Source organism: Mesoplodon mirus (assembly GCF_964341445.2).
Source record: "Mesoplodon mirus genome assembly, chromosome: 3".
NCBI classification, from domain to species: domain Eukaryota; kingdom Metazoa; phylum Chordata; class Mammalia; order Artiodactyla; family Ziphiidae; genus Mesoplodon; species Mesoplodon mirus.
The window spans coordinates 38,780,557-38,796,034 of record NC_138978.1 but is presented as its reverse complement, the minus strand read 5'-3'; the positions used below and the strand labels follow the sequence as shown (position 1 = coordinate 38,796,034).

At 56.8% G+C, this 15,478-nt stretch overlaps 1 protein-coding gene across 3 annotated transcripts in view; it reads right to left on the bottom strand.

The window, feature by feature from the left end:
• SZT2 (SZT2 subunit of KICSTOR complex) overlaps window positions 1-15,478 on the bottom strand; it is a 50,881-nt gene that overhangs the window by 10,953 nt on the left and 24,450 nt on the right. For all 3 annotated transcript variants that reach the window (XM_082612374.1, XM_082612375.1, XM_082612376.1), the window contains 37 exons: window positions 15,336-15,430; window positions 14,896-15,064; window positions 14,581-14,695; window positions 14,365-14,478; window positions 13,993-14,163; window positions 13,734-13,828; window positions 13,367-13,490; window positions 13,096-13,260; window positions 12,800-13,004; window positions 12,382-12,497; window positions 12,025-12,271; window positions 11,017-11,158; window positions 10,777-10,869; window positions 10,562-10,640; window positions 10,166-10,459; window positions 9,863-10,004; window positions 9,588-9,683; window positions 9,436-9,499; window positions 9,018-9,203; window positions 8,504-8,671; window positions 8,328-8,415; window positions 8,157-8,228; window positions 7,778-7,979; window positions 6,847-6,946; window positions 5,994-6,123; window positions 3,943-4,095; window positions 3,742-3,844; window positions 3,547-3,652; window positions 3,349-3,460; window positions 2,598-2,716; window positions 2,324-2,488; window positions 1,959-2,043; window positions 1,632-1,796; window positions 1,376-1,543; window positions 857-1,014; window positions 260-426; window positions 69-166 (listed from right to left, as the gene is read on the bottom strand). In XM_082612374.1, coding sequence (XP_082468500.1) covers window positions 69-166; window positions 260-426; window positions 857-1,014; window positions 1,376-1,543; window positions 1,632-1,796; window positions 1,959-2,043; window positions 2,324-2,488; window positions 2,598-2,716; window positions 3,349-3,460; window positions 3,547-3,652; window positions 3,742-3,844; window positions 3,943-4,095; window positions 5,994-6,123; window positions 6,847-6,946; window positions 7,778-7,979; window positions 8,157-8,228; window positions 8,328-8,415; window positions 8,504-8,671; window positions 9,018-9,203; window positions 9,436-9,499; window positions 9,588-9,683; window positions 9,863-10,004; window positions 10,166-10,459; window positions 10,562-10,640; window positions 10,777-10,869; window positions 11,017-11,158; window positions 12,025-12,271; window positions 12,382-12,497; window positions 12,800-13,004; window positions 13,096-13,260; window positions 13,367-13,490; window positions 13,734-13,828; window positions 13,993-14,163; window positions 14,365-14,478; window positions 14,581-14,695; window positions 14,896-15,064; window positions 15,336-15,430 — 5,071 coding nt within the window. The remainder of the gene's footprint in view (window positions 1-68; window positions 167-259; window positions 427-856; window positions 1,015-1,375; window positions 1,544-1,631; window positions 1,797-1,958; window positions 2,044-2,323; window positions 2,489-2,597; window positions 2,717-3,348; window positions 3,461-3,546; window positions 3,653-3,741; window positions 3,845-3,942; window positions 4,096-5,993; window positions 6,124-6,846; window positions 6,947-7,777; window positions 7,980-8,156; window positions 8,229-8,327; window positions 8,416-8,503; window positions 8,672-9,017; window positions 9,204-9,435; window positions 9,500-9,587; window positions 9,684-9,862; window positions 10,005-10,165; window positions 10,460-10,561; window positions 10,641-10,776; window positions 10,870-11,016; window positions 11,159-12,024; window positions 12,272-12,381; window positions 12,498-12,799; window positions 13,005-13,095; window positions 13,261-13,366; window positions 13,491-13,733; window positions 13,829-13,992; window positions 14,164-14,364; window positions 14,479-14,580; window positions 14,696-14,895; window positions 15,065-15,335; window positions 15,431-15,478) is intronic.

Sequence of the window (15,478 nt, the reverse complement as noted above, 5' to 3'; positions counted from 1 at the left end):
TGGGGACCAGGGCAGGAGCTTAAGGGTGGGACTGTTGAGATGGATGTACGCAAGGGCTGGGGTCTCACCCATCTGAACCATGAACTCCATCCAGCGCTGAGCGACAAGAGCAAACACAGGCTGCAGGGTGCCCGCTTCACCCTCCTCCAGCTGTGTGGTCCTGCGTCTGAAGACACAGCAGGAGTAACAGCCTTGTACCCACATACAAGACGGCTGTGTTTACACACACCCAACATCCCCTGTGACCACACACACACACCTTTGTCTCTGGGCTCCAGACTCTGGGCCTGCTGCCCGCTCAGTCCCACCAGGAGTCCGAACACTCTCTGTTTTGTGACGCCTCCGGCCCCGAGTGTCTTCTGGCCGATCCAGGACAATGTCATCAGTTGTTTTCGGGGAACCCAAGTCCCCACATTCTGTTTTACTCTGGGAACAATGCAGTGAATGAGGAGGGGCTAAAGGGAAGGGGAATGGGGCGGAGGACGGAGGCATCATGGAACGGTAACAAGAGCCTGGAGGATTTGGAGGCCTGGGTTCAGGCCCTGGAGGCTGGCCAAGCAGCCTTGGACAGGCTACTCAACTTTCCGGAGCCTCAGCTGCCTCACTGGTGAAAGGCCTGCTGCAATCGTGCAGGCTGTGAGGATCCGACAGGAAAAGTGGAAGTGAAAGCACTTAACAAGCTGAGGCTCTCTCTGTATCAGTGAGAACTTGCCACACTCTGCACACTCCTATACAAGGCACAGGGCAGTTTTACACAACAGGAGATCTGGGGCAGGGCCTGTAGGGGCGTGTAGGGGAGACAGGAGGCAGACAAGAAGGCAGATGTCAACTTCACCACCTCCCTTGCTCCCATTACCAGCATATCCCAGAAGCTACGTCGGCCAGCTTTGCTTGGGGGTGTCACAGGCTCGCCGGGACGAGGGCCAGAGCCAGGCCCAGGGCCAGGGCCAGGGGGAAAGATGCTAGCTCGGCCTGCAGGGCTCTTGGTTTCCAACGACCCGCTCTTGAGACTTCCTGTGGGCACCAGACATTACAGACTCCTGTCACTGACCATCAATCCCCATTTCAGACAATCTAGCCCCAAGACTGGTAAGAGAGTGATGTGCCACTTACTCTACCTGTTCCTGAATGGCAGTATATGCAAGTAAAGGTGCGTGGCTGTGTGTGTTTGTGTGAAGGGAGTTCCTGACCATATATTCCCCCTCTCTGAGTGAGTGACCAGCATGCATACATTTCTACCAAGGCGTATCACCTTGCTGATGCAGGGAAGGTGATGGACAATTGTGAACATGTATTTCAGTTGGGGCCTCTGTGACGTCTCCCCAGACTCTCACGTTTGCACCTAGACCTGTGAGGTTCTCCAGACCCTGCATACCTGGGGACGTGTCCTCTGTACATAGAGAAGCTGGCAGCAGCCGGAGCTCCATGATGGCATCAGCCAGGGCCTGGCGAGCTGCTGCTCGGAGCTTCTCCTCCAGCTGCACGATACTGATGTTCCCCTTTTCCCACACATCCAGTCGAAGCCGTGGGGCCCCATTCGGAGCTGGAGGAGAGAATAGGGGCCACTTGAGTGTGTCCCTGGTTTCTACAGCATTAAATGAACACCCCCTCCTCTGACCAAGCTTCCCTACCTGAAGAATTATCCGGCACGACTGGGCAGCGAGTGACTTGAGTCAGCTGCTCAAATTCCTCCTCCTGCAGTGGGTCTGGGGGCCCCGGAGAAGAGGGGGGCCATGATGCCAGTGAGATGGGGGCTCCCTCCTTATCCACAAAAGCTAGAGTGATGCAGGCGACCCCTGGGTAGAAATCCACAGGAAAGCTCAGGTCTGGGACTTCCAGGCCCCACCCCACCCCACCCAACCCCCCTCAGCTGCAAGGCTGGGAAAGGCCCTCAGCCGCGAGACAGAACAGGCTTTCCCATGCCTGGTGGTGCCACGGGCCCAGGCCCTGCACTGTACCTTTGCCCCCAGTGCCTTGTCCTCCAGGCTTGTTGTACAAGTAGATGTCCAAGTCGGGGAGGCCACCCTGTGGTGGGAGTGGATGCTGGGGAGAGAACGGCCACCGAACACTAAGACCAGGCAAATGGACAAATGCCATCAGGGAACGGGTATCCACAAGGAGAAGTGGGGGACAGCTACACGTAGAAGCACAGGAAGACACAGGTAGATAATAAAGGCCGGGGAAGGGGGGCCTGGGTGTACACAGGTCCATGGGCAAAGGTACATTGGCAGGGGGCATCTGTAGCAAACAGTTACACAGCAAGGGTGTGTGGTGGGTGGAGGGCCTGGTGCACGCGGGTGGGGAGAGGTGTGTGCGGTCTCACCTGGAAGTGATTCCGGCTGTTGCTGTCTGTGTACTTGGGCGAGTGCAGGAAGATGAGCAGATTCTGCCGCAGGTACCAGGCCAGGGCAGGAAGCCAGGGCCTGCAGGAGGGTGGCAGCGCCAGATGCAGCACCTCCGAGGGCAGACTTCCTGGGGGCTGGATGAACTGCAGAGAGAGGGAAGGAAGGGGAGTCAGAGATGAAGGAAGAGGTTCCCGCGGAGACCGTCCCTGTGGCTGCAGGGGAGCCACGCAGGGAGCCTGGGAGGGAGCTGACCTCCACGTCAGCTGGCGTCAGCTTGCAGTTCCGAACGAGCATGACTGTGATGACGTCCAGGGTGGCCTCATCCAGGCGCCGACGCAGAACCCGCACCAGCTCATCTGTGATCTCGGGACCTGGACACAGCCACGGTGGCAAGGTGGGAACACGGGTGGAGGATCCAGCTACCCCCATCCCAGCCCTTAACCCCAGACTCAAACAGGCTCCCATGCACCAGAGGCGGCCAGCACCAGGTTCTGGTTCTGGTTCTGCCAAGCTACTCGTTATGTGACCGTGGACAAGTGAGTCTAACCTCTCAAAGCCTCGGTGCCCCCCTCAATACAATGGGGATAATAATAGCAACTACCTCATACGTCGCAGTCTTAGCCCAAGACTAGTGCACACTTTTGAGCCATAAATAAATTAAATGAGCCAGTTGCCTACTGGATGCCTCAGGCTCAACGTATCCCAACCGAACCCATCATCTTCACCCCAAACCTGCCCCAGTACCCGGCCAGTGGTACCACCATCTCTCCACACAGTCACCCAGGACAGACACCTGGGTGTCAACTTTTACAGCTCCTCTTCCCTAAGCTGCATTTCAGTCAGCGACAGGTCCTATCCCTAAACATCCCAGGAGCCTGTCCTTTCCCACCCAGCTCCTGCTCGAGAGAAGCCCAGAGCACAGCATGAGCTGGCATAAGAAGAAGTCCCAGAGGACTTTGGAACCTTATCTGGTCACTCCCCTACCCCTCCTCATGGCCCTCACCTGCCTGCCCTACGCCATGCACCAGCAGCTGGATATGTCTGTCCACTTGGCCCACAGGACGAGCAGCATCTGAACCTCGGCTGGAGGCCATGTCCAGGGGGGAACGAGGGCCCTGCAGGGAAACTCTGGTCAGGGCCCGGCTCCAGGGAGCAAAGTAGGAGGGAGCACGGGGTCATCAGGGAGTGGGGGGATACATGCCGAGGCTTCCTCAGAGCAGATGGGCTCCTGGCTTCGGGACAGAGCTAGGGACGGGGGCAGGGCATCGCCGTCCCATGGCCGCTCACTGCAGGACGTCTCCAGGAGCCTGGGAAAGAGTGGCAAGGGCTTTGGACATAGCTCCTCCTGTGCCAACCTTAACCCACGCTGTAGCCCATCTTCTCAGGGCCCACGTACCGCAGATAGTACACAGCCTTCGTTGCTCGCTCCTGATAAACAAACATATTCTTCCGGTTCACCACGGAGAAGGCATTGAGCACAGAGCGCAGGGCCTGGATGGCTGTGGGAGGAACATGGGTTCAGGAAACTCCCTTCTCCAGATCTGCCCCCACCTCGACCCCCCTGAACTCTACCTGCCCTCTCATGTCAACCACATACCCCGAGAGACCCCCATGCTGGGCCCCATTTTGAGGCGTGAGTGGACTCGAATCACGGTTCCCCACACAACGTCACAGGAGAAATGGCCAGGGACAAACTGCATGGTGGCTGCTAGGTATCCTCGGGGTCCACAGCTCTCATCAGCAGTGTAATCTGGGGGAAGGGAGACAGTGGATCAGAAATGGGACACAGCCCTCTGCCCTCAGAGACTTCTCACCTGTGAACCGGCCTACCTGTCCTCACTCCCCCTACTCCTCGGGCCTATTACTCTGCAGGGGGGATAGATGGTCATTTTGGGTAATAAGATAGGACCATGCTTTTAGGAAGATAAGTCACAGCACAAAGGTTTTCAGAACTATGTCAGGGAGATGTGGAGAAGGAGCTAAGAAAAGGTGTCAGGCAAGGCAAAGCATGAGAAAATCATGAAGATAATGCCAAGACACTCTGAGCCTGTCAAAACATATACATATACGTATACATATACACATACATAAACATATACGGGGTACACAACATACACCCCACTTGTGTACTCATTGGGAGTTGCAACAATAACCCCAACAAAAAGGGCATGACTGCTTACACACACGTGCAGCAAAGTGGGGGAAAACTACGTCCTATGCTTTGGAGGATAGCTATCCCAGAGAACCCAAAGGGCAGTGTGTGTGGCTCTACGCGAGAGCCCATGGCCATAGCCCATGGCCTCAATCCACCCTTTTTAGGCTTCCAGGTCGATGAGGAACCTTCTGGTAGGTCAAGGTGGCAATTTGGTTTCCCAGAGAAGCTGCTGTCAGATGTGAGCAGCATACAGGACACCTGGGAGGCTGCAGAGTCTGGAATGGAATGCTGGTTGCTAAGGGTTTCAGCAAAACCATATGGAGAGACTAAAATGAGGAAGGGCTGGGTCTGGATTCTGACTGATCTTACATCCTGGGCTGCTGGGAGCCATTGTGAAGTAAAATTGCTTGGCTGTCGCAGCTCATACTCGATTTGCAGAAGATGCTTCAAAACCCTGGGAAGTCCATCAATTATGGGGATTCTGCTTTGATATGGAATACATTCCAGGATGAGCTGAGAGATGTACTCTCCCGGAGCTGTTAGGAACGTTCATCCACAGACTTGCTGAGAATGTTAAAGATAAGGAGTGATCTGACTTTTATAACAGAGAGACAATGGCAAAGGAATGGCATGATCCGGCTTTCCTCTGTGAGTTGGGGTGAGAGGTCATGAGGAGTAAGAGAAGGGAGCAGAATTGGGGAGACTTCAATTACCATCTCGAGTAGATTATCACGTTTCCTAACCACGACTAGAAATCTCAGAAACCCCGAAGGGTTCTGTGCCTGCCTGCCTGCTTGCCTGGAGGGACAGCCAATCAGAAGGCAAATCCTTCTACTGGCCCTCAGGCTCCACCCCTCTGTTTTTCTCCCCTGTGAGCTGGCCCCACTTGTCCAGGATGCCCCTGCCCCCTTCTTCGGCCCTGTCTATTACCCTGCAGGGGAAAGACGGTCATTTTGGAAAACAAGGTAGGGCCAGGCAGAGGCGTGCATTTAGGAAGACAGGTCACAGCAGGGGCCTCTTCCGTGTACCTTCTCTCCTGTATTTCTCCCCCTCTGCTGGCTCTTTCCCATGGAACATAAGGGTGCTCAAGTTTCTACCTTACTTTAACTTCCTGCCTTGCCTCCCACCTTGCTTTAGTTTCTGCCGGATCTACTTTGTCTCCTCCTCCACTGCCAGGCTACTTGAAAGACCAATTAGTCCCAGCTCCTCTTCCCGAACATCCTTTCATGTCTCCATTTCCTCTGGTTTCTACTCCCGTCTCTCCATTGAAAGCATTTTCACTAAAGTCACTGATGAACTCGCAACAGCCAAACCTGCTGATCTTTTTCTGTCCTCTCCTCCTTGCCCTGCCTGTATTACCTGGCACCGATGGCCAGTTAATGGTGACTCTACCCGCAGCTTCTCAACAGAGTCTTCGATAAAGGCAAGGGCAGCAGCATCCCCTGGGGAGGGAGGCTCCTGGGTGGGACCCACCATCACTGGGCAGGACTCACCATCACTGGGCAGTGGTGCCCGCTGACGGGAGTGGAAGGGGGTCTCGCTGCGCCATAGATCTTCTTCACTCTCAGCCACCAGAAGAGAGTTACACACGTGACTGTCATGAAGGTCCTGAAGAAGCAGCCGCTGGGAGAAGAAGGAGCAAGGTCTCAGGGAACGGAAATATTCCCCCATACAATGGTGGGGGTGGTGAGGGGTGATCCAAGGCTGGAGAGAACGCCCATTATCACTGGAGGTAGGAAGTCAAAAAGAGCACCTGTAACCACTGGGAGCTCAGTGATGACGTCTGACAGTCACTGGGCTCCGGGCTCTGAGCACTGAAGCCCAGTTAGGAACATCTGTCCCTCCTCTTTGCCAGAATCTGCTCACCATCTTAAAAAAATCTCTTCTTCCCAGCTTTCCCTGACACTGCAGGTGGTCAGATCCCTGTTATATGCTCTCACACCAGTCTCTGCTTTTCCTCTGTAGAAGCCTTCACAATTGTAGCAGAAGCAGTTAGTGTGTTTTAGTTGTTCCATGTCTATCTCCTCCACTTGACGTAAGCTCCAGAGAGTCAGGGTTTCCCTCTGTCTTGTTCACTATCATGTCCCACATGGTAGCACAGTGCAATGAGAGGGAGCATCTCACAGTCACTGGGAGGGGACGGGAGAGTAACCCACTCTGGGGGTGGGTTAGGGAGAGCTCCCCAGTTTGTAGGGAGCCTGGGGAGTAACAGCATCCCAGTAACTAAGGGTCAAAGAAAACATCCAAGATGGATCAACGGCCTCTGAAGGTCAAGTTCCTGGAAACCCCTTCCTCATCTGGGCTGTGGCCCATGCCTGGAAAGCCCTGCCCCCGGCTGCCTCTTACCTGGTTGACCTCCCTGCAGATCTCCCCAACTCGTCTCACCAGGAGCTGCTGCAGGTGGCGACACTCGGTGCCTGGCCCCCCATCCTCCCGAATCAGGCTCCTGGGAAGGATGGATCAGACACAGAATTGCAGTGGGAAGGGAGTGGGGGGAGGGTGTCATGGGCGTTGCCGCCAAGAGGAACCATGAAGAAGAAGGAGGACTGGACAAGGGCAAGTAAACAAGATGGGAACTGGGAAAGATGGAATTCTCGATAGCAGTTCTGGAAGCCTGGGTTCCATGCTTGCCTCACCAGCTGCCATACTGAGGCTTCCATCATGCAGCTCACCTTCTCTACCCTCAGATCTTCTTCCTCAGAATGGTGGGTCCTCCCTTCTCTCAACACCCCCACCCCTCTCAACACTGTGACTAGAGCAGTACTGAACCAGATACCTAGGTATGGATCCTGGCGCTGCCGCTTATGAACTGAGACCTTGGGCAAGTGTTTAACTTATCTGTGCTGGAGTTTCTTCATTCAGACCACGAGGATAGTAATACCTCATAGGGCTGTTACAGATTTAATGAATTGATCCATGTAAAAAACTTAGAACAGTGCCTGCCGCATAGCAAGTACTTGTTAAATATTATCTATTATTCCTTATTTTTATATATCTACAGCTCCTGAAGCTGCTGTGAACTACAGATGCTCTTAATGCTCGGCTAGGAACCAAAATCCTCATCAGCTTTTCAACTCCATTAGGAAAGTAGAGTGATGTGCTTTGCTACAATCTGTGGGAAGTGGTCAGGAGCTCCCAGCCTTAGAATACAAGTCAGACCCCTACCCAAACCCTCAGTTCCAAGTCTAGCCTTCTAACGACACTGAAGAGGGGTGACGTGGGACCAGGGAGAAGAAGCAAACATCAGAGTCGGGTGTAGGACCCTGCTGCTCCTTACCGCGCGTGTGCATACACTTCCACACGGTCCTGCAGCACCCGGACGATGAGCCAGAAGTCAGGCAGGCAGGGCCCAGGGAGGCCCGCAAGCGAAGGCTGTGGAGGTGCCGGGCCAGGCGGGGTCCGCAGCGTGAAGGGGGCCTTCTCCCCTGGGGTCTCACTGGGACCCTCACTGTCTGAGCCACTGCTGCCACCGTCGTAACCTGTGTCAAACGTGCTGAAGTTCAACCCCATCCTTAGGCTCATCTGAGCCCCAAGTATATCAGCTCAGTGGGCCCCTCCAGGTTAATCCCATCTGATGGCCCTGCCCAGACGTTTCACTGTGCAGCCCTGAGTCCACTTCCCATCAGCTTAGTCTTCTGTGTCCTGCCAGAGCTTACCTAGGTGGTCTGAGTCCACACTGCCCTGACTGGACATGAGTCTGAGTCCCCGGCTGGGCCCAGGCTGGCTCCCTGAGAAGAGAAGGGAAATGCCTGGAGCCTCTCTCAATCCTGCTGAGGATGCCCTCTGAACGTGGAAGCAGGGCCAGGGAGGTGCAAGTCCTCTCTTACCTTGCTGGGGCGGGCTGGGCAGACTGATGAGCAGGGGTCCCTCAGAATCCTCTGGAGAGCCAGGGGCTTGGGGGCTGGCTGTCAGGGCCTGAGAGGCAGGAGGTCAGGACGGAGTACAGGCCCCACACTTCCACCACCACCTGCTCCGTTCCCAGGTCAGCCCAGGAAAGACTCACCTCCCCTTCGACGCCTTCCGCCCTGTCCTCCTGGCTGTGCCAAGCCCAGGTCGCCGAAGGGGGCTCCCCATGGGACCCACCTGGCTCCTGGCCAACTGCCACAAAGAAGAAGCCACTGTCAGCGTCCTCAAGAAGAACATGCCCAGGGAGGTGGAGGCGGCGGAACTCCTGGGGAGCAGGAGCCAAGGGCAGAGGTTAAGCAGGACAGCCCTCCCTGATCATGGCACCCCACACTTCCTCATCAGACCCTCACAACTACCTGGTGAAACAGACACTAGCGTCCCTACTGCTGAGTTACAAAAAGGCTCAGTGTCTTGCCTAAGGTTCAACAGGCCCAGTGGCAACGTTGAGCTGGGTCTCTTCCCACTGAGCTGGGCTGCCAGGCATGGGGTAAAGGTCAAACAATAGGTGAAGAGGTGAACTCAAACCAAGAGAGGGCCTTCCGGTTCTGTATGTGGAGTCCAGGGATGGACGGGCCCCCAGGTGACCAGGGAGCATTCTGAGGGCAGCATACCTCCTTGAATTGTGTGAGGGAACGCTCTGGCCCGAACACAAAGCTCAGTGGCAGAGTTTGGCGAAGGCAGGTGGAGCGTCCAAGAGAGCTATGGATGTGGGCAGCTGCACGGTGCAGGGCAGGGCTCTGGGGGAGGCCCCCTCTTCGGAGTGCCCCCACCATCTCATCCTCCAGCAACCAGCGGATCTACAGGTGGAGAGCAATCCAGGAAGTGGTGAAGGGCACCTCCCATGCTGATTGGGACATCACTGCACTCTTAGATTAGAAGATACTGGAAGATACTCCACCTCACAGACTGAGAGAGGTCTCACTTGGACCCCAGCACAAACAGGGTGCCTTACCTCACCATCTGATGGAAAGGGTATCAGTTACAGTGTTGAGGGGCTGTCATTTAGGTTGGGGGAGGGAAGGCCCTCACCTCACTCATGGTGGTCTCAATAGCCAGCCTGTGGGGTGTGGCCAAATTAGATAGTCCTGGGTGCCTAGTTGGAAGAAAGGTTTAGATATTGGTTTCCAGAAAACAAAACCAACAGGGAACAAGGAACTCAGAGAGGGAGCATAAGGAACTACCTGTCTTCTCCTGGAGGTGGCAGTGGGGGCCCCAGGCCATCATCGGATGGTTGTCCTGGGGATCGTGGGAAGGACGTACTGCTCTCAGACGTTGACCTGAAACAGGGTAGGAGCAAAGGTCAAAGGTCAGCAGCTATTACCCTCCTAGGGCCTCCTCAGCATTCCTTTCTTGGAATCCTTAAGGTACCCTTAGTCCCCAGGTGCCCACAGATTCCTTAATGGTCCCCCTACTCCAACAAGACCCCAGATACCCCCCACCAAACTTGCTGTCCCACCGGTGGTGTTGAGGGTCTGAGGTCGGGGGGAGCTCCACTTCCAGGGGCAAGGTCAGCACAAAGACGTCCAGAGTGACACTGAGGTCCCGTAGAGGAACTCGGCCTCCAATGGGGGGGCCTTCCAGACTAGAAAGCACCTGGCCTGGGAAAGGGGGGAAGTCAGGGGTTACTGCAGCCCTGGGATGAACACAGCTTCCGAGTCTCCAGGGCTAAAGAGTTACACCCGTAGGTTCTCCCTGACCCCCAGGAAGGCAGACAGGCTGCATCGGACCAGTGGTCCTCCCCTAGGCACCCCAAACTCACCCAGGCAGGTGGGCAGGCTGCACACGGGTACTGAGCTGTGCTGGCCACGTAGCCGCACGGAGCATGTGAGGTGCAGGAAGAGTGGTGGCAGGTCATGTGCCAGGCTCTCGGGACCCGTGGGTGAGTCGCCCCCCAGGATGCTGAAGGAGTCTTCATCGGGGTTCACCGTATCTGCGTCTGACAATGAGGCGGAGTCCAGCCCAGCAGACCCCAGGTCTGGTTCACGGCTCTCGAGGTATTCCACCTCCAGCTCTGGGTCACTCTCGGTGACCACACAGCAGGCAGATGTGTCTCCTAGAGATACACGTCATGTGGTCAACAGGATAGGTTGGCAGCAAAGGCCCCCGAATCCTGGCTTGAAGCAGCCTTTCCACCTCTACCTGCTTGCCTATATACCTTCTTCTCCCATGAGCTCAGCCTCTGAAAACTCCAAGTCACTGACTTTTCTGTCTCCTGCGTCCCGGGGGCCCTCATCCTGGGCAAAAGAAAGAGACGGTATGATCCAAGGCAGGGCCTCAGGGAACCGAGTTAAGAGGATCCGGGTGGGTCAAGCGGGGCCTCTGGGGCTACAGGTTGCGGCCATGAGGGAGGTCAGGGAGAAAGCCACTCACCTCACGCCTGCTGGATGGAGGGCAATAGAAGAAGTAGTGGGGATTGGAGGGCACTGTGCGGAAGTAGAGACCGCTGATCTCCAGGAACTTCTCCTGTTTGGGGGTTAGAAGGAGGCTACGATGTCAGTCACTGCTCGGCAGGACACTGCTCCCACCCTAGAACAGACACCTATACACCCCCAACCCAGGAGAGACCACTGCCCCCCTGTGCAGGCAGGACTCTGCCCTCTCTACCCTCACCTGGATGAGGCTATGAAGGGCATCATGTGCCTCTCCTCTGAGCTGGCAGATGTCTGTCAGAGATATCTCCAGGCCAGGGTCTGGATGGCCAGGGACACGGGTGCTCTGAAACTCAGGCTCGCTTAGGTCCTCGGTCTCTATGCTGAGTGGTCAGGGAGGGGTGGGGGACAGTGAAGTGTTAGGAACCATCAAGGCCTAAATGAGCCTGCTTCCCGAGTGGGAGCAGCACACACCTGTCTGTCTTTGCCTCTAGGAAGGGTGCTTATGAGCACACGACATGGGCGGGAAGAGGCCAGAACCAACCCACCCGTCTTGGCTCTAACCTCCACATTTCTTAGTGGCTGGACATTTCTGTGAAACAGAGGAATGAGTAAGGCTGACTCCCAGTTTTCTGATTGGACCAGTGGGTGGAGGGAGAGATCTTTCACCGTGGAGGAGGGACACAGGCGGAGAAGCAAGGGTTGGTGGGAAGAAAGTGCACTCGTTTAGGAGGCATGAAAGGTGTGGGATCTAGACCTCTGGAGAGAGAACTGGGCTGGGCTTCTGATCTGGGCATCATCAGTGTACTCATCCTTCCGCTCCTTCTGTTTCCCCAGTGCTGATCCACTATAGACACCAGACACGTAGCCGTCTGTCTGCATGCCTCTCTCCCTCCCTTCAACAGTTTTTGCCTCTACGAAACTCACAGTTTGGGGGACTATTACTATTATGTGAATGTCCTCAGAACAAACTTCTACTTTCACTGATGGCCACTGACAACTCCCCACCCCTAATCTAGCTCAACACTCCACACCAGAACAGGAGAACCAGGAGAACAAGGAGAGTAGGAGAGGAAGACCGCCGTGGGTGCCAAATGGGAGAAAGAAGCCTGGGCAGGAGGAGTGGGAAGCCAGGACAAAGCACGGCTGGGGACTACCGTGCACAGCCACTCCCCCAGGTCAGAAGGCCCCTGCTTATAGGGACTTTGTCTGTGTGCCCCCTTATACATCATTCAAGGACCATCCCAACCTGGACTCAGAAGCCAAGACAGCTCGTTCCCGAGGCTCGGGGCCCTCCTCCACACTGCTGCTGAAGGGCCCAGGGCTGAGAGGACCAGGGCTTGGGGGTGCATGAGGCAAACCCCGAGTGTGGCCACACAGTGCGAGCAGAAAAGGGGTGATGTCTACTTCCTGTAGTAGCTCCTCACAGGCATCCACTGCTATCAGCATGTCCTGCGAGGTCACGCTCTGTGCTTGCTGCAAGCTCCGGAACAGCCCTGGTGGAAGTGGAAGGGGCCACGAGGGTCAAGCTCTGCAAGGGCCTCTCCAGTCCCTATGCCTGTAATCCTGCAAAGGGGGCTCCTCCCTGCTACGGCGTCACACTCACCACGGACGTAGCATCGCTGTGCATGCTCCTGCAGCAAGGCACAGTGCGTAGCTGCCTCCTTGTGCCTGGGCTCCATCCAGGCTGAGGAGAGGGAAGGCTGATCGAGGAGCTGAGTCCTAGAAACAGGAGGACAGAGACGGCTTGGCCAGCTCCCCTGGTGACACCTCAGACTCACCATCCTCAACCTTCCAGTGGACCATCCCTAGGTCCCTACCAAATGTATCCACGGCCCAGCAAGCTCAACTGATGTGCTGAGGAAGTCCAGCACGAAACGGGCAGGACATGGCTCAGAAGCTGAGTTCCTGCCACTGACCATCAACCTGTCTGTCCGTACCCGAGTATGTATCTGAGCCACAGCTGGGGGCCACGGTTGGCTGGGGGTCGGGAGAGGACCTAGGTCAACACTGAGGGCACTCACCGGAAGACGAGGTCTCGGGGTGCCTGAGGGGGCTGCACACCCACCATCTGCTCCCTCAGCGCTTCCAGCGAACAGCTATAGATATAGACAGGACACCGGGTCCGGGGCCCGTCTGCACCCTCTGTCTGTGAAGCCTGGCGCCCAGTGTAAGCTGGTAAGTCCCGATGGAAGGGTGGGCTCAGCTCTCCTGGATTCTGGGCACTGTCTGTGGGCAAGAGGTGGCACATGGCTTTGAGCCCTCTTATCTGTTCCCATTCCCGCTGCTGCTTAACTGACTTAAGAGTCAGCAGCCTTACCGCTGGCTGGGGTGACACTGAGGATGGGGACCTGGGACTTTGTTGCCCTGACCCCAGTTCCTCCCAGATCTTTCAGGCTGGGAGCCCCACTCCAGTCCTCGAACTTAGACTTTGTTTCCTCTTGAGAGGGTCCCTCCAGGCCATAGGCAGCCAGATGCTGGACATCTGAAGAGGAAAAGCAAGACATAACTCAGAGCCGCCTGCTGGACTGGTGAGGGAGCTCCAGGGCTTGTATCTGAGGGGGTAAGTGAGAGAGGTCAGCGGTTGGTACCTGAGAAGGTCGCAGGGAGGAAAGTCAGAAACACATGCTGGGGGGTCACAAGCCTTGCATAGCAGCGCCACTGAGCGGGCTGGGCAGAGTTGACAGGCCCGAGAGTTTCAGAAGGGCCTAGACTCTGTAAGAGAGAAACAAACTTGGAGCCCTCTGTAAGGGGCCATCCAATGCCCGCTCGCTTCCTCCACCCGAGAGTCCATCCTCAGGGATAGCTTGCAAGATCAGGGACCGAGGGGAACGATGGCATCCTGTCAGTGGAGGGGGACACTTAGTATCCCCAGTGATGGAAAGCTGGGGTGTGAATATGTGGGGACGGCAGGAGGTCACTATGACAAAGGGCTCAAGGGGATGCACCAGTGCTGACCCGGGTGGGAAGAACTGAGTCTCCGCTGGCCTGGGTGCTGCTGCCTGCTTCATCCTTCAGGATCCCACAGTCCCCCAGCGGTGGCCCCTCTGGACCTACAATGGGGGTAGAGGGGGGTGGGAGAGAGCAGGGCCAGCAAGAGAGGCAGGGCTCTGAGGTGAAGGGAAGGGGAGGTCAAGACCCAGACAGAAGCCACCCTGTGGGGTGGGGGAAAGCGGCTGGGCCGAAGTCCGGTGCTGGGAATGAGGCGGGGGCTCACGTGGACTGTGGCAGCTCCTCCGCAGCACCTCACGCGGGAAGGCGGCCTGGTCGGCGGCGGACAGCGGGATCTCCCGGTCACTCAGCTCCTGCCCCAGGCAGCTGTGCAGCAGGCACAGCACCATGTCGTTGGCGGGACAGGGCCCCTCGGCGAGAGGGACGCCCTCTGGCTCTGCCCGACACACACTCTGCTCAGCACCAAAGGCCTCCTGCTGCCCGGCGCCCCCGGCTCAGCCCCAAACAGCCCGGCCCCTCCTGCAGCCTCCCAGCCCCCTCCTGCCCCCTCACTCTTCCGCTCATACGCAGACTCATCTGCCCTCTGTGTTCTAACACTCCCTGGCTGGCTGGCGCTCTAGGTACAAGGTTCACCCACCTCTGGAAAGCAGAAGGAAGAACATCTGGATCTGCTGGCACTGCGGCAACAGTCCCATTAGGTCAAAACGGAAAGGGATCTCGTGGACACAGGCGTCTCCTCCCTGGTCCAAGCCTGGGAGGGAGGGAAGGAAGACAAGAGCGCAGTGAGGCCCACAGTCCCTGTCTGTGGCTGCCTTCTCCCCTGCTCCTCCCCAGGGGCCCCCTCCCCACTGACCGTCAGAGACCCTCGGCTCCGGGGGCAGGGGACTCCACTCCTTGCTCTGGCACAGCTGTATCAAGTACTCAAAGCTCAGCATGGAGCCTATGCAGGCAGCATCCCGAGGGTGGAGCTAGAGGAGGAATAGCAGAGGGCAGGGGTCAGCCCCTCCTGGCCAAGAAAACCCCAGCCTCCAGCTCTCAAGGAAGCCCTCACAGTCACGGACATTCAGAACACGGAGATTCAGGGGGACCAGGAAGCCACCAAGCTGTGCTGCTCCCAAGGGGATGCACCCAACCTGGTAAGTGGTGGGGTACTCCTGAGGCCACTCACAGCTCGAGGGATCTCAGAGTACGCCAAGTCCTGGAGGTGCCTCCAGCTCTCAGGGCCAGGTCCCACTCGTCCATACTGCGGCTCCACCCACACCTCGGTGACCAGGTTGAGCTCCGAGTCTCCCTCCAGGGCCTCCACCTCCACATCATTGTCATCATCTGTTGAGAAGCTAAAGGAGAAAGGGCTCTGAGCCTGGAAGAAAGGAGAGTCCAACCCACCACCACCTGGTTGGGAGTTGGTCCACGGAGGGTGGGAAGGCCAGGGCACACGGGACAGCCACAATTTACACATGGTCTTTCCAGACCTGCGTCTGCCCAGTAAAGCATCTGGAGACAGTATCTCCCACCCTAACTCTCAGCATTGGGAGACAGAACTTCAGGGGACAGTAGGAAGAAGGGGGGATGTGGAGCAAGGCGGCTCAGAGAGGGGCTGGGCCTCACCTGTCCTTGGTGGAGGTAGAGTGCGGGGGGAAGAGGATGTACTGGACGACGCACGTGTGCCTCTCTTCGACTGCAGCCTGCCCCGGGGGCTCATTCTGGGACAGGATGGGAGAGCTTGGCCCTGCCTCAGCCCAGGCAGAGAT